The 18065-nt window shown below is 39.4% G+C and overlaps 1 protein-coding gene and 1 pseudogene across 3 annotated transcripts in view; one reads left to right on the forward strand and one right to left on the reverse strand.

The window, feature by feature from the left end:
• Positions 1–6957, forward strand: part of PPM1K (protein phosphatase, Mg2+/Mn2+ dependent 1K) — a 28316-nt gene extending 21359 nt beyond the window's left edge. For both annotated transcript variants that reach the window (XM_079766735.1, XM_079766736.1), the window contains exon 7: positions 2810–6957. In XM_079766735.1, coding sequence (XP_079622861.1) covers positions 2810–2941 — 132 coding nt within the window. In that variant the 3' untranslated portion in view covers positions 2942–6957. The remainder of the gene's footprint in view (positions 1–2809) is intronic.
• A 1208-nt stretch (positions 6958–8165) lies between these two features.
• LOC307101139 (large ribosomal subunit protein uL4-like) lies at positions 8166–10289 on the reverse strand (annotated as a pseudogene). Its single transcript has 3 exons — positions 9724–10289; positions 9123–9498; positions 8166–8489 (listed from the first exon to the last, which is right to left on the reverse strand). The product of its transcript is annotated as a large ribosomal subunit protein uL4-like (transcript).
• Between the last annotated feature and the right edge of the window lie 7776 nt (positions 10290–18065).

An 18065-nucleotide genomic window follows, 5' to 3' on the forward strand; every position in this document is an offset into this window, starting at 1 on the left:
TGGGGAGGGGGCAGTTAGAAGCGACCAGGCCAGCATGGAGGGGGCAGTTGGGGGCAACCTGGCCAGCAGTGGGGGGCAGTTAGGGGCGACCAGGCCAGCAGGCAGGTGAGCGATTAGGAGCCAGCCTGGTTCAGGATTATGAGAGGGATGTCTGATTGCCAATTTAGGCCCAATCCCCCAAGGGGTCCTGGATTGGAGAGGGTGCAGGCTGGGCTGAGGGAACCCACCCCCAACCCCCAGTGCATGATTTTCGTGCACTGGGCCTCTAGTAGTAAATACTAATATTGCTTACTATGTGTCAGATACTCTTCTGTTGATATGTGTTTGACTCATTAATTATCACAATGACCCTGTAAGGTTGGAACTAGCATTATCTCTTTCTAATGGATGAGGGAAACTGAGGCACAGAGGTTAAATTGATTTAGTCAAGGTCACAAAACAATTAAGCTGCAGAATATTTGTTATCTGTTGGGCTTCAAACTATAGACCAGTGGTTCTCAACCTTTCTAATGCCACGACCCTTTAATAGAGTTCCTCATGTTGTGGTGACCCCCAACCATAAAATTATTTTTGTTGCTACTTCATAACTGTAATTTTGCTACTGTTATGAATCGTAATGTAAATATCTGTGTTTTCCGATGGTCTTAGGCTCTACAGCAGTGGTTCTCAACCTGTGGGTCATGACCCACAGGTTGAGAACCGCTAGCAAGGTCGCCTAAGACCATTGGAAAACACAGATATTTACGTTGTGATTCATTAACAGTAGCAAAATTACAGTTATGAAGTAGCAACGAAAATAATTTTGTGGTTGGGGGTCACCACAACATGAGGAACTGTATTAAAGGGTTGTGGCATTAGAAAGGTTGAGAATCACTGCTATAGACGAAGCAATTTGTATAGACTAAGCAATTTGGACAGCCAGTGTCCCAAGTCTAATCCCTTGACCATTAAATTAGACTCTCCAAGTAATTACCCAATACAGGAACACTATAGCATGCCAACTTCTGGTTTCTGAGGATGGGTGTGAAAAAAAAAAAATACAAAAAGGTTGTGTTGTATGTCACTGTGTTGGTCAGAGCTAAAATTTGGAAGCTGGATAATATCAGTAGAGAAAACGAAAAATTTCCATGTGTTGTGTCATACTCTTTTTGGATAGCTTTTAAGTTAGAGCCATCACCGATCATTAGAGGCACAGTTTAATTCAACAGCTATTTTGGCATTTCCTGATTTTTTACATTTTCAAGTCTGGAGTCAAATTTGGTCCAAACCTTTTTTTTAGAGTTTAAAGTGAAAGCGAGTTCATTAGTGAAGCGATGGGACAGAGAGAGCAGCATGGCCCACATTTTAAGTATTAATATTTGTAATTAAGACAATAAGACATTACTTAAAAAGCATTATTTGCTCAAAAATAAATGGGTAAGCATGAATTATTCACTTGGTTACTATGTGTGCTCATGAGAATAAGAAAACGGGCCCAGTTTCATTGATGATCACTTCTTTCCTAATTTTCAACTTCCTATCTTGATATAATGTGTCCTAATTCATGAGGACAATGCTATTTACAATGACTGCACAGCATTCCACTATATTTGTGTACCACAAGTCCTTTAACAAGTCCCCTAATCAGCAAATTTAGTTTATATTCACTTTCCCCCATTGTAGGGGGGACACTATAATAAACTTCTTATATCTATTTGTGCATATCTATTTTCTTCAGGTATTGTATTCTTAGGTTAAAGTCTTATAAGAAAAATTGCTAGGTAAAGAATGCACAATATTCTAAAGCTTTTAATCTTTACCAATTGCCCTTCAGAGATATTTCAATTTACACTTTTCTAGTATGTTTTATAGCTTGTATTTCTCATCTGTGTACAGCTTGCTTTTTCCATTATCTTATACTAGAGGCCCGATGCACGAAATTTGTGCAAGAGTAGGCCTTCCTTCCCCCGGCTGCCAGCACCGGCTTCCCTCCAGCACCCGGGACCCGGGCTTCCCTCGCAGCCCCGGTCTAATTAGCATATTACGCTTTTATTATTATAGATGTATGCTTGCCTTTTTCATGATTATTGTAAGAACTTGCTATATATTAATTATAGTAGTACTTTGATAGTGCATTTTTTTTCCTGTCTTTCAATTTGTTTGTAAAACTTTTTTACTTTCTGAAGCTTTTTCATCAGATATTTTGATCAACCCTTTCCTTCACAGTTCCAGCCTGAGGCTGTGAGGTCTTTTGAAGTACATTTGCTGTTAAATAATCCCAAGTACTTCTTACCATGCTGACTGTCTCATTTGCCATTTGAATTAATTCCTGCAATTGATTTATAGTTCTCCTACTCTATGAAGTTTAGTTTATGCCACTTTTTTATTTTGTAGGGATCATAAACTTTCTTGTAGTTATAACTTTATACATGTCCACTTCCTTTAGGTTATTATTTCTTTAGGCTAAATTCCTGGAAGCAGAATTGCTAGGTAAGGACTAACACCTTGTGAATCTATACCTTGTATTAGTTCCTATGCTAAATACTTGACAGATATTTTCTTCTTCAGTAGCTGCATATCTTATACCTTAGTCCACTGGTGTTTCTGTTGCCAAAATTGCTGCAGTGGAATATAGTCAATATGGTTGGTTTGGGTCATCTGTTATTCTATGTACAATCTAATAAACTGGGCATTGACACCCGGTGAAAGAATCACAAACACTGTGACATAATCGGGTTAGTAACTGTGTTAAATCAGTTGACTTGCCAGAGGAAGAAGTACAGACTCTGATTTCCAGTGTTTTTCTCTTCCTTCCTGCCAAACCCTGCAGGCAATGCTGTATGGTGCCGAAGACAACAGTACTATCATCGTGGTGCCGTTTGGTGCTTGGGGGAAATACAAGAACTCCGAAATCAACTTCTCCTTCAGCCGAGGCTTCGCCTCCAGTGGACGATGGGCCTGAGTGCTGGCTGGGACTTTGAGTTTCTGTGCAACAGTTTTTCACTAAGTACATAAAGACGCTGATTAGATAAAAACGCCCACTGTACCAGAGTAACCCTGTGACTCCCTAGATCAGTACACAAGCTTGTGTAAACTTAGTAACCATTTACATAACCATCAACCATGTCAGGAACAGCCGTCATATTTATGTTCAACTGTACATACTCGATATAAATATATGTGTAATTCAGTTACTGTGAGTCTCTAAGCTGAGTGAGCACATGGAAAAGTGGTTTGATATACTTGCTGAGTGTTAAATTTCTAATTTTAAAAATTCTTAGGCAGCTATGAGTTTCTTTTGATCACTTTTGTTTATACATTTGAACAGGTTCTTGTCTTCAAATTCTTTAATAGTAGTCAGTATTTTTCACAATTCCTCAATGTATTGTCAGCAAATGTTTTAATTTTTAATAACTGTACCAAGGAACTAGTGTGAAAACTGAGTTCTCTGTTAGTATTCTGGACCACTTAACTGGTCAATCTAACAATGTGAAAGAAATTAATTCAGATAATATGACATGCTAAATTATATACATATTTCTAAACAGTGCACTTATATTTTTCAACTGTTACAAGGTTACCCTTCTCCCCCAATTCATTCCTATTTTGTAGCTAAGAATACTATAGATATATGACTATTCTTTCATATCAGAACAGAATGCACAGGCTGAGTCCTCTGGTCAAAGCTATTTGAAGTTAAATACCAATGGTATCAAGTATCTTGTATAAAGTTTCATTTGTTGTCTCTAACTCTTTTTGTATATAGTATGCTTATGTCACTTTTTGTACAGACTAAGCAATTTGAATAATTTGTCAGTAATAATACCATATTGACTGATACTGCTATATATATATATGTGTGTGTGTGTGTGTGTGTGTGTGTGCGTGCATATATGTATATACATAGCTTTTTGCTTATTTCTAAGACGCATAAGAAAGGATAAATCTAAAACATTAAAGCATTCTATATTTCAGCTTGCTATGTAATACCTATATATATAAAAGCCTAGGCGACTATTACAACCGAATGACCGGAACGACCGGAATGACCGGTCGACCAGTTGCTGTGACGCCCACTGACCACCAGGGGGCAGACACTCAACATAGGAGATGCCCCCTGGTGGTCAATGCGCTCCCACAGCCAACCTCCCATGGCCCATTACCCCATCTGGCTGAAAAATCTCCTGTGGTCCTTCCCCCCTGCCAGCCAGCCCCCTGATAGGCACCGATCTGGGGGCCAGCTGGCCACCCTCCCAGGTTCCCTCCCCCTGGATGGCCAGCCCCTCGATAGGCCTCAATCGCCGGCCAGGCCAAGGGACCCTACCTGTGCACGAATTTGTGCACCGGGCCTCTAGTAGGAGTATAAAACTATACTTCCTTATATTTGCATGTAAGTTTGCTGTTAAAATGTGAATCTCTAAATGTGTGTTTGGAATTATATCTGCAGTTTATTTCTGTAGACAGTGTAAATTTGTTATATGTATGAGTGTATATACATATGTATATTTTGCAGTGACATAAAATTTAAAGGGAACAATCCTGTGTAGCTCTTTCAACAGCTTTAAATTATTGATGTTTATATCTAGGGACTCTTGACAAACTGAGGGCAGTTTTAATAGTGGAGAATCAATGGTTATTAGCAGGTGAGGTGACATTAAAAATGGCTGTAGGAGATATTTCATGGTGGGTGATTATGTGGAAAACCAGGGACAGAACCAGTATGTTGAAACTATGTTGTTACATGGTAATTTGCCTATAAAATAGGATGTAGGAAAATACTGGGTGCTAAGAATGACATGGAGTTTTGCTGTAGAAACAAAAGAAAAACCAAAAAGATAAATTTGGTGTAGTATATATCTTCAACACTCAGTTTTTGGGGTTGACCTTTTTTCTTTCTTTAAGTTTTATCTGAAGGCTTAGTAGAAGGAAGAAGGCCCAACATATATTGTTCACATTCTCTCACCTTTTTGGAAATGGAAGAAAATAAATCTTGAGTTTTCCAGCTTATGTTAATTAGGAGTTGTCCTTTTCGGGGGGGAAAAGAAAACAAATAGTAAAGAAGTATCTCAATTTTTTTTTTCAAAGGAAGTTTGGTGAAAGAAAGAAAAATATCACAGGAAAGGATATAGTCTCCTATTTGTTGTCTGAGAAGTGAGGACTCCAAGGTAGATGAGGGGAGCTGGAAAATTTCCTTGTTCTTTTTGAGTCGGATCCATGGAACATAAATACGGAACCTACTTTTCGGAATATGGAGCATTTCCAAACTAACAAGGAAATAAAAACTCTAAAGCACAAAATGATAGTTAGAGATGTAAGTTTCATTTTTGTTTTGAATTCTTCACATTACCATTTTTCTTTTTACTTTAAAAACTGAAGGTGGGAGTGATGTTAGCAAGTTCAAAGGTCTGAGTCACCAGTGCATTGAGGTGGATTCCAGGTTTGACAAAGAGAAATTTGTAGGGTTGGTCAGGCTGTGCTCTGCTTCACCTCAAAAGCTTTTAAACCTCCAAACCGGTTAACTTGGACTAAGGCATGAAATATACTGTGTTTGTTTTTCAAGCCACAGTGTTGAAGGACAATTTGCAGATTATTATAATTCATAAAAGATAAGCATACACGGATTGGTCTACTATTGGGAATTGTGCAAATGGAAGTAAATAAAAGGACTTCTATAGTTTTTTTTTTTTTTTTTTTTTTTTTTTTTAGTTATAACTAAATTTGCCATGTGGCTATTACCACGTGCGTTTAGGTATGGTGTAAATTATATTAATGTAATTAAGCTTAAATAATTTGTATTTAAGTTTGCCTTTCATTTATATGTAGTATATAAATCATCTTTCTAAAATGTGTTGCCAAACTTTATTTGCCAACATTTATTTGGCAAAATTATCTTGAAATTGTGATTTTTCACAAGTTAAGTACCTTACACATTCAAAAGTAAATGCTGTCCAGCTTTCCATCAGCTGTTTGTTTGTTACAGGTCTTTCTATTTAAGTACTTCAGAGTCAGATGCATTTTTTTTTTCTGAAAAAAAAAAAAAGTTTTGGAGGGATCAGTTTTGAATCTCTGTACTCTATGATATGAACTTTTCTTGAGTTCCAACCTTTAAAAAAATTACTTACTTTGAAGAATTACTAGCACGTAATCCAAATAGAAATTATTTTTTCAAAGAGGAGTTCGATTTATCTTTTTTTTTTTTTTTTTAGAATCTCGTCAGGGAATGAGTAGATCTATGCTAAGTCTTAAATATCAGCCAGGACATTTAGTTTCCTTTCTAAGAATGGACAAAGATTTTATTTCATGGTCATATGACAGTAAGAAAATGCTTCAAGGCAGGGTGGGGGAAGGAATGGTTAAAGTTTAGCAACAAACAATTCAACATGTATTTTCCTTTAGCACTTCAATTGTTCACATACCCACGTCTGAAAAGTGACATACATTTTTGGTTGGGTTACAGTTTATTGTTAGATTCACTTATCTGGATGATTTGAGCAGAAATAAAAGGCCAGATTGTGATGACCTGCCTGATGCGTTTGGCATCTGGAAGAATAGTTGACTCTCTGGCAGCTCCCATTGGTTATTAGATGGTGGAAACGGTTCACTGATGGTCATATCGAGTGTTCTGGGCTGTGAAGTCATGGAGTTCTTCCAACTCCAAGAGTGACTCATCTGCCATTGGCTTCCAGTACATAATATAGCAGCTTGGTATGTCCAAAACTAATTTAATCTCTACCGAATTGCTCTGGTACACATTTGTTTTATAATTTACCAAAGTGCTACTTGGGTGTATAGCCTTTCCTATAGTGAGCTGATGTAATTGTTGCTTTGAGCATTGTTTTAAATGTACCTATTGAGTAACTGAACAGACATAAATCACATATCTCAGTACAAGACACCATTTTAATAAAATACATGCATTAAACACTTTAAAATTCAACTGTGTTTATTTGGCATCCAGACTTACCAACATTTATTATGTGAACCTGTGAACACTAATAGAGTCGATGAATGTTTGCAAATTTCTTTTAGTAGCCAAATTCTGGCTGTTTGCAAAATTAATGTGAAGAATCTTTGAAAAAAAAAAGTATATTATCTATTCAAATCTCTTTTATTTAATCTAAAACAAAATTTGTCTTTTTCGTTTTCTTCTTCCAAAATATTTGTTGGTATATCAGAGGAAAATGGTCATGATGATTTCTACCTTATTTTGCCTGTGGTATATTTCATTGCAGCATCTCCATATATTAAAATTTTGAAACATCCCTGGCTGGTGTGGCTCAGTCTGGCATCATCCCATGCACCAGGGGGTTGCTGGTTTGATTCCTGGTCAAGGGAACATGCCTGGGTTTTAGGCTTGATCCCTGGTCGGGGGTATGCAGGAGGCAGCTGATTGATCAATGTTGTACTCTCACACCAATCTTTCTCTCTCCCTCTCTGAATATCAATAAACTGTTCTTTAAAAAAAAAGGTTAAAAATTGGAAACAGGTGTTTGGCAGTGATACTGCAGAACTTGGCATTATGCTTTTACCATAAGCCATTTTTAATGTCCTGTCTGACTGAATAAAATGTAGTGATTGCAGTGCATGGGTAAAGGGTCTCTTCTAGAATGTGTCCCAGGAAGGTAACTTGGCAAACTCCATGGCAGCAGCGACTGTCTGTTTTGTTCAGACTCCATACTTACTACTTTATCTGGTTAGCAATGAGGAGAAAATGCTTGTTGAGTCATTAATCATTAATGCTTGTTGAATGAGCAGGTTAATGCATTGAATTATACTTTTCATTAATCTTCTTAGTGGATAAATGGATATTAGATTTTAAATATGAAGCTAAGTGTAGTGGTTAATGGTGAAGGTATGACCTCACCTCTTTTTGTGCTTCCTTAGACAATCAGGCCTTTGCAAAATGTAAGTTCATATAAATACGGTTCAGAATCTTTCTGAACAAAACCTAAGAGAGCAGTGCTGCATAAATGACTCAAATCTTGCTTCTTTAGAAGATGTGGAAGGGAAAATGAGTTTCAAGGGCCTCAGGCTATGCTCTTTTGCATATATTAGCTCACTTTTCACAACAGGGAAGGTTTTTGTTTGTGTGTATTTTGTGTGTTCCTCACTGCCTTTGACCAGATTTTTCTTAAAAATTAGCTGTCCAAAGTGATTTGACCTTTATGGAATAAGCACATTTAAGTTTATGCCACAGGTTTCTTCTCTGCTGTGGTGGGTTTCCTTTCTGCAGGCTTCTCAGCTGCTGGTTTCTTGGTAGCTGCAGCCTCTTTTCCCACCAAAGGCTTCTGCTTCGTGAGGCCAACAGCCTTCTTTCCTTTCGTCCCTACCACAGGCTTCTTGCCTGGAACCCCTTCTCATCTGCTTTGGCTTCTAGCGCTGCTGCTGCTTTATCCAGCCCGAGCTGTGGTTCTTGGCCTGGAGAAGAATGGGGTTCCGGTGCATGGTCATTGCCTAGGGGTTTAACTTCAACATGATTTGTGGGGAAGCACGGGACTTGGTTGGAAAGTCTGTAAGGAGGATTCTCCGAAATGTTGGAAGCCTGTAGGGCAGTGGTCTTAGGCTCTACAGGAGGAGTTCTCAACCTGTGGGTCATGACCCACAGGTTGAGAACCGCTAGCAGGGTCGCCTAAGACCATCAGAAAACACAGATATTTGCATTACGATTCATTAACAGTAGCAAAATTACAGTTATGAAGTAGCAATGAAAATAATTTTATGGTTGGGGGTCACCACAACATGAGGAACTGTATTAAAGGGTCACGGCATTAGAAAGGTTGAGGACCACTGCTCTAGGGGATTCTTGCCGAAGGCAGCAGACCCTGCCTTGACTTTTCCAAACAAGTCTGAGCTCCCGGATGTTTTACTGGAATCTTTATGTTTAGACTTCAAAATGTCCTTGTTTTAAAAATACTACAGATACATGTGTCTTCTCAAGGATACTTACCCTGCTGGTAGTATCTAGAGGCTAATTTTGGTTCACACTGTTGCTACAATAAAAGCCTAAGGAGGTATGCGAACAGGGTTGTCTGGTTCCTTTAGCCAGGCAGTCCCTTAGCCCTCTCTTTCACAGAAACGTGTGTCAGAGTAATCCATTCATCCATCGCTCAGGGTCTGCTGGTCAGCCCCGGCAATGATTCTTCAGTTTTCCAGTGGATTCTTCTTCAGGACTCTTTGATGGACCTAATTGTGTGGTGCTTGGTGGGCTCTTTGGATCTCTGGGCTTTTCAAGATTCTGCTCAGGTCTGTATTGGGCATCTTGTGCATGGGAAGGTGGTAGTTACTCTTGAGGGAGGCAGCTTTACTCCAGGTGTCATAAGTAAAGCACCTTCAATTCAAATGCAGACTCAGCCCACATATCCACCAGGAGCAAGTTTCAAATGTTCAGTTTGCTTAACATTAAGCAGAGTAATTCCAGGGATGTTTCTGAAGGCTTTGATGATACCATTGTCTTCCTTATAGATGATGCAAAGTCCCCTGCACTGGATACAATGGTTTCTCATGTTGCCCTTGCCAGCTCTCATTCAGAGACCTTTTTTATATCATTTCAGGCCGTTATCTTCTTTTTAAAAAATTTTTACTTATTGATTTGATAGAGAGAGAGAGAGAGAGAGAGAGAGAGAGAGAGAGAGAGAGAGAGAGATCACTGTGTTGTTTATACATTCATTGATTGATTCTTATATGTGCCCTGACCAAAGTTCAAACCCACAACCTTGGCATATCTAGGATGATGCTCTAACCAACTGAACTCTCAGGCCTTAAGTTTCTTAAGAAGCTAAACTATATCCTTCATTTTCTTGTAGCCTTCAACTTTATCTTCAACCACCAAAGGAAATTCAGGAATTTCCTCAATATGATGACCTTTAGACATGACCAGCGCTGGGAAGGCTGAGGCAGCCAGAGTAGAACAGATGGCATATTGCTTCTATGTTGTGTTCACTCTGCGGTGCCAATGGCGCCAGGTTTTGTCTGGTGCAAACATGTGGCCCCTACGACACATATTTCCAAAGCACCTTGGCCAGAATGATGTGTCCCACCACCTTGAACTCTAGGAATTCGAGCCACAGCTCTGCCAGTGCCCCAAGACTCAGCACTGCTTTGATGACCTGCCAATTCACTGACAGACTAGGGTTATCTATTGTTTTTGTGCAAGTTGGTGTGAACGAAGTTCCCAATATCTGGCTGAATGGGAGCCTTGAACACAGCAGGCAAAGTGACATTTTTGCCAGATGATTCCCCCTTTTTGGAGCACACTGATGTCAGTGGATGAGCAGATGCCATAGTGTGGAGAGAAGGCCACAGTCCCCTCAGCCCGGTGGCTTCCACGGGAAAAGCCAGGGAAACCTTTTTATCATTTGTATCCTTGAGGAAATGGGGTCTTGGAGCAACTAATGAAAAGCAAGAGCCAATCCAGACCCCTTTGACGTCAGTCTGTGTTCCTTCTCCTCTACCACACCTCCTTTATATATTAGCAAAAGGAAAACCAACTCACTACTGTCAAACACCCACAGCTTCCATCTGCCAAAGGATCTCTGGAGGACATACAAAGGTTATACAATCATGATTCAGAAACCCTAACTTGCTGGATGGATGAACATATTAGAGGTAGCAACTGAGTGTACGTCACCTAAATAAACTAGGATAGAGAACTAAATTATGTCCAAGCCAAATGAATATAACTCGGGAGCAAGTGTGAACGAATGGATGCAGAATGACTGCTTTAAATAGCACAGGACTTAGATGGAATCCCAGTAAGTCAGTCTATCAATGATAAGCATTTATTAAGAACCTACTGTATATGTCTGTGATGACACCGGGTGGGTCTTGCAGGGCTTGGGGAAGGGAGTGGTAGATTATGTCCCTAGAAGAGCTTTGTTCAGGGGCAGGAAAGTGAGTTACACCAGGAGATAGCAGTGTTCACCTGGAGAGGTGAAGCAAAGATGTTTCCAGGCAACCAATGTAACCAGGGAAGTCACAGCCTTTGGCCACATGTCAAGCATAGGTTCTTTCAAGGACCAGGAGACTTAAGTCACGTCTTAGGAGGCAGGTGGCCAAAGGCAGGACTAGTTACATATTTTTATGCAAAACAAAAATGCCAAACCCTTATTCAAAAATTATGGGGACCTATAAGGCGGCAAGGCTGAGATTTTGGCAAGGGCCCCAGGCAGCTTAGAAAGTGCAATAGAGCTCCCGAAGCTTACCACCTAACTGGAACTTGGGGGGAATCTCCCCACTGTGTATAATCAGATGTGAGTTTCAACTGCAGGAAGATGTCTCCCTCACCAAGGCTCTCCTCCAGTTTCACACTAAACAAGAAAATAGCACATTTCCTGCATGTCTGTGGTTTTGCTCCATGTGAACGTTCTATGGGGTAAGACCTTGGGCTGAAGGCTTTCCCACATTCACTGCACTCACAAGATCTTTGTCCAGTGTGAACTCTCTGATGTTTAATGGGGCCTGAGCTTTTCACATTCACTACAGCCATAGGCTTTTCTCTAGTATGAACACTGTACAATAGGCTGGAGCTTTGGCCAAAGAATTGCCCATGTTTGTCCGGATGGCGTGGGCCATTGGTTGAGCATCAACCTATGAACCAGGAGGTCACGGTTCCATTCCCAGTCAGGGCACATGCCCTGGTTGCGAGCTCAATCACCAGTGTGGGTTATGGAGGAGGCGGCCAATCAATGATTCTCTCTCATCATTGATGTTTCTACCTCTACCTCTACCTTCCTCTCTGAAATCAATAATGAGAATAAAATAAAATGAAATGAAAATAAATAAAAAGCAGCAACCTGAGGACACTGGCTATGGATTCAAACCCAGGCCTATTTCATCCTAAAGTCAGTTATTTTCCACTTCAGAAGTCAGATAAAGTTAGTAGGTTCTTATATATTAACTAGTGGCCTGGTGCATGAATTCATGCACATTGAAAGGAAATTAACTAGAAGAAATATTTTAATATCACCATTCGCCCTTTCTCTATAATAGAAGTGTCAACCAAATTCACTATCGACAATGACAGATCAAAACACATGCATGCTATTGGCGCCAGTGAGAGCTTTATATGTATTGTGCACTTAGCCTTTTATAGATATAGAATAAACTTGCTTAATTAGACCTGCTTTCTGATTTAGCTAAACTTTTTCCAGCCCAGTGAAGCACCCCAACTTCTCTTTCAGGTAATTGTCAGCAACACAGCAGTAAATATCAACACGAAGCAGATTATTATTGTAGATCACTCAGGGAGAACAAAGGGCAAAATATTTAACTGCAGCAGTGTTTGATTATATTCTGTGCAGTGAGAAAACCTGAAGTCATTTTCAAGTTCCACCATTTCTTACTTCTTTTCTGTTGGGTCAAGTTTCTAAGCTTTCTAAATCTCCATTTTCCAGCTAATGAAAACAAAATAGGATGCCACTGAGTCTCCTATCTACCTACTCCAGGACTTCTGTGAGGATCACATGACACGAGGCACGGGAAAATGCTTCACAGACATTTGGTTAAAGTGTGAAATGTTTGCACCTGGCTATAAAGCAAGTTGTGTTCCTGGGCTGAAGAAACTCCAAGGAGGCTAGTCCCTAGGGAGAGGAAGCTAGGCATTGCTACATGACGTCATTACCTGGCACCCACAGCCACCGTTTCTGGGCTGGGCTGGGCTGTGGGACGCATTTTGTGCCATGGGGTCTTGGCAGCATTGACTGCAATCTGGTGGGCTATCACTCCAGGGTGGTGGTGGGACCTGTGTCCCACTTGGGGGAAGCCAGGTCCACTGTGCTGTTTCTCTGTAAATGGCCAGTGTGCATCACGGCAGCTCCTATGTTGAGTGTCTGCCCCCTGGTGGTCAGTGTGCATCATAGCGACCCATCAGATGGACACTTAGCATATTAGCCTTTTTTATATATAGATAATTAGATGGGGAAAAACTCCAGAAGGAACCTGAGAATACTGAACCTATTCATTGGAAACCCAAAAGAAAAGAATAAATGGAAAATGTGTCAGGAGAGGACATAGTAAAAGCACACTAAGATAAGGTGACCAGATTTTAACATTGGTAAAGCGGGACACCATTGACTGGGAGGGGAGTGGGAGGTTCTTTTTTAAAAAAAATATATTTTATTGATTTTTTACGGAGAGGAAGAGAGAGGGATAGAGAGTTCGAAACATCGATGAGAGAGAAACATCGATCCTGCTGGGGATGTGCCCGCAACCAAGGTACATGCCCTTGACCGGAATCGAACCTGGGACCCTTGAGTCCACAGGCTGACGCTCTATCCACTGAGCCAAACCGGTTTCGGCCCGAGGAGGGGGGGGGTTCTTGATTAAAAATTTGGTCTATATTGTAATCGCTTTTGGCTTTTTTAATAAAAGGAAATTCACTTCTTAGATCATCGTTGAATTTGCATCCTCTTTTCTTACTCATTATGTTAAAAATCTAAAAAAATTTAAAATTATATTATAAATTATTATATACATATTGCTTAAAAACACAGTAAGTAGGTACATAATTACATGAACATATTTTATTGTTAGTTTATAAATTAAATTAATTTGATTGTTATAAATAACTATATTTTAAAAATTATTTTAATTCTATATTTCTTTCTAAATAATAACAACACTAACTTGTATTATTTTTCCTCTGAATTTGCCATAATATAAGTCGTAAGTGTCACTTTCAAGGCCGGCGCTAGACTTTTTGCCGCCACTATAAAATATAAATAATACGAGTACTGTCTGCTAAATTTAAGAAAATTTATGTATTTATTAAATAAATAAATAAATTACTTACCTAAATTATCTGAATAGCTGAGTTGTAATGACATCACTTGTTTAACTAGCTTACTAGCATGCAGTACGATGTGTATCGTCTGAGAGAGAGTTACAAAATGTTTTCGTCGTTGCCAATCCCAAAAAATGCCATTGTTCATTAAGTCCAAACAATGGTGGTCGAATTCTAACAACTGATCAACAATGCAAACTTTGATAAGCAGTTCTCGATAATCAGTTCTCAACAATTATTTGTTATTATTAAAGTTTAACATTATAAAATTAACAAAAATAATATAAAACTCAGATCCTGGCTAAATAGCCACATGGCCGCCGAAAACCGTATATTCCCTTCCCATTCCCCCACCGTTCCCTAGCTTGTCATGCATTCTTTCCAAACATTGGGACTTTTTTAAAACGCCGCAGGATGCGGGACAAATTGTTAAAAATCGGGACTGTCCCGCCAAAAGCGGGACGTCTGGTCACCTTACACCAGTGATGGACAACCTTTTGAGCTTGGTGTGTCAAACTTTGCCAAAAAACTGAGCATAACTCGGGAAGTGTGTCACTTTGAGGAAAAAACTAACTCCAAGACTCTAGTCGCAAATGTTTCATTCTCAGGAGCAGCAAATGTTTCATCCTTGATATGTGCTCGCGTGTCATCAGAAATGGCTATGCGTGTCAGTGCTGACACACGTGTCATAGGTTCCCCATCACTGCCTTACACTAAGACCAAGTCCAAGACAAGACAAAATACAAAAGTTAACCAAACTTATAAACTACATTCCTGACTATATTTGTGGTTCCCACTTCCCCATCTCTCATTCACTCCTCAATTCACTGCATTCTGCCATCTGACTTCACCACACTGATAAAACATCCATCTCAAAGGTCCACAATAATCTCAACGAACACACAGTGATTGCTTTTAGTTTTTAATCTTATTTGACCTCTCTTCAACACTCCTGGATCGTCTCCTCTCATTGAAATAGTCTCCTTTCAATATCTTTATGGTTTTCCTTCTAAATATCCATCATCTGCCTTGGCCAGTGTGGCTCAGTTGGTTGGATGCCATCCCATGTAGCAAAAGGTGGCCTGTTCAATTCCCGGTCAGAGCACATGCCTGGGTTTTGGGTTGCAGTCTCAGTCCCTGGTACGGGGCGTGCAGGAGCAAGAGATCAATGTTTGGCTCTCACATTGATCTCTCTCTCTCTCTCCCTCTCTCTCTTTCTCCCTCTCTCTCTTTCTCTCTCTCCCTCTTCCTTCTTCTCTTTCTAAAACAATAAATAAAAAAATAAATGCTTTAAAAATAAGTAAGTAAATAAACAAAGAAACAAATAAATATCCATAGGCTGCTTCTCAGTTTCTTGACCTTTGGTTGTTGGTGTTCCTAGGTCTACCTCAACTCTTTTCTCAGTGTGCATTCTCCTTGTGCAAGCCAATGCATTCCTTTTTTATTTTTTATTTAAATTCTTTATTGTTGAAAGTATTACATATATCTCCCTTTTCCCTCATTGACCTCTCCCCAGCTGTTCCCATCCCCCAGCACATACCCTCACCCCTAGTGTCTGTGTCCATTGCTTATGCTTATCTGACTGCATACAGTTTTCTCTACTAATCTCCAAACTCAAGTATCTAGACATGGACTAGAAATGTCCACTCATAGGTCCTGTGGGCACCTCAACTTCAACATATCCGGAATGGAATTCTCACCCAAATCTATTTATTCCTTCTACTCCACCTGTCTGGCTGAAGGCTAGTGCCTCCCACTCAGACCCCTTTCCTTCTTCATGTCTCTAATTTGACTCCTCTGCTCTGTCTTTATTGCCCTTTCCTTAGATCCAACTGACACGGTAGCTTCCCAACTGACTTCCCTGCCTTCAGAGTCACCCTTGTTCATTCTCCACATGTATCAATATTCACCTGATCACTGCATGCTCTCATTTGCATTCTGTCAATCTCAGCTCCTAGATAAGTTAAAACTCTTTAGCGTTGCATAAAAGGCCATTACTTTGTGGACTAGTTCCTGCCATTCGAGCACTTCTTCCACTTCTAACCTTCCTCCCTACACTTTGTCCCAGTATGTGTATATTTTTCTCTCTCCCTGGATCACATCTCCCCTCGTCTTTCTCTGGTTAACTTCAAAATTCAGATGTCATTTCCTCTGGGATGTTTGTTCTGAGACTCCTCCAGTCTGGATTATGTTTCCCTTCTATTTATTCCTAAAACATCCCATACTTACTTCTATTCTGACACTTAATACCCTATATCATAATCCTCTGTTTCCTTCCCTTTCTTCAACTTTATATTGTAAGTTCCTTGAAAGCAGGAAATAGGTCTTTTTTTTTTTAATATATATATAATCTTAACATGTGGCACAGGGTCTGGCACATTCAAAAAGCTTGGGAATGCATGAATGACATACTTAGAATAAAGAAAAGTTATTTCATTCCTGAGCCTTATTTTAAAACTTGATGGTATGCCCTTCCAAAAAGATGAATTATAGAAAGAATAAAAATTACTGTTACTAAGAGACCAAGATTAAACCCACCATAAATCAATCTCCGGGGGAGTTTCACGGCCAGGAAGAAGATGGAAATGACTACTCGCATATTTATACACAAATATTATCACAAGCTTTCTTATCTCCTGCTTGTTTTCCTAAAAGCCCATTTGTTTTTCCTAAAGAAAGTTATTTGTTCTTCCCATAGAAGCCTTTTTTCCACTCCTTTTCCCTGCTAAGTTAGATAGATAGGCCTCAAACTTTAACCACTTAGCTTCTAGCTACTTCCATATGAATAAACCCCTTTTCTCCTGTTAATCTCAGTTTAATTCGCAGGTCTCCAGGAACTATACCTAAGAAGGTAGAACAAACGTTTTTTCCTCCTCAGACAGTTCATATGCCATGTATCAATATGGACCATAAACTGGTAGATTTTTGTGATTATGGTATCACATACTGCAGTTTATGTCACATTCCTCTCTTGTGGGGCACATTCATGGTTTCTAATTTTTTATTATTTTTAAATCTCACCTTCCTTCGTACCACTTTCTCTTGCCTTCTCTGCCACAGAAGATGTATGCATATATACAAATGCATGATTATGTACATATGTAAAATTTGCCATATTTGTTGTCTAGGTCTTCAAAAGAAAAACCAGGCAGGGCTGCCCATCTGAGAGTCTCACTTCTCATTGGAGCAAATTAATTTAGGCACCAGTCATAAACTTTACGATACCTAAACTTCTCAGACTCTAAACATGAATAATAAATAGCCACACAAACCTGCTGGGCAATACAGAGAGCTGAGGTTGGTCTGCCCAATAAAAATACTTGCTTTGACTTGAGCTTCCCTCTCTCAGAGCTTCTGTGTCACCAGTTCAGTGCATAACAAGTATGAAGAGTTAACAAGGAAAACTTGTCATAGTTACTCATTTTCTGTTGTGGTGCTTGGCTTTTAAAATTCAGAAGCAGCCATTGAAGCAGATTTGGCACTTCAAAGTTCTGCCATAAAGTGTATAGGCTCAGTTTGTATGATCATTCGGTTTATAATGATGATTGCATAATTACTATGTGAACAGCACCATGCTTTTGAACTACAAAAGACTAACATGTGACCCTTAGCTCTGAGAAATGTATAATATATTGGCAAAATGAGAAACCAAACAACAAGGCCTGAGGAGCTTATAAATAATCATTGTGAATCTTGATAATAAAAACATGGAGCAGGCCCTGGCCAGGCAGCTCAGTTGGTTAGAGCATTGTCCTGATACACCAAGGTTTCGGGTTTGATCCCTGGTCAGGGCACATACAAGAATCAACCCATGAATGCACAAATAGTGGAACAAAAGTCTCTCTCTCTCTCTCTCTCAAAATCGATTAAAAATTTTTTTTAAAGACATGGAACATAAATTTTTTTACATAAAATTTTGGAGCAATTTTTCCATAACCTGGAACATAGAAATAGATTGCCACAAATTTGTATGAAATCTTTCTAGAGAATTCTGAAGACTCTTATAAACCAAGATAGTCTAAAAAACAAAACAAATTTGGGGTACTAGAAAGGCCCTTCCATGTTCAAATAGCTAAGCTAAGAAATGCTCTCTGTTACTCTCTCTCAGAGCACTGGGGAGTGGTTAAAGCCAGGGGAAAAATAGGACTGGCAACCTTAGAATCAGTGAGGGGGAAGGGAGACCAGAGAAGCAGGGGTGGGATATACTGATTATAAAGGGCTTTGGCTTTTACTCTAAGAGAAATAGGAAAGTACATGAATATAAGTTGGGAAATCTTTAAATAATAGAAATGTATATTTTCTGCAA

This window comes from Cnephaeus nilssonii (assembly GCF_951640355.1).
Source record: "Cnephaeus nilssonii genome assembly, chromosome: 1".
NCBI classification, from domain to species: domain Eukaryota; kingdom Metazoa; phylum Chordata; class Mammalia; order Chiroptera; family Vespertilionidae; genus Cnephaeus; species Cnephaeus nilssonii.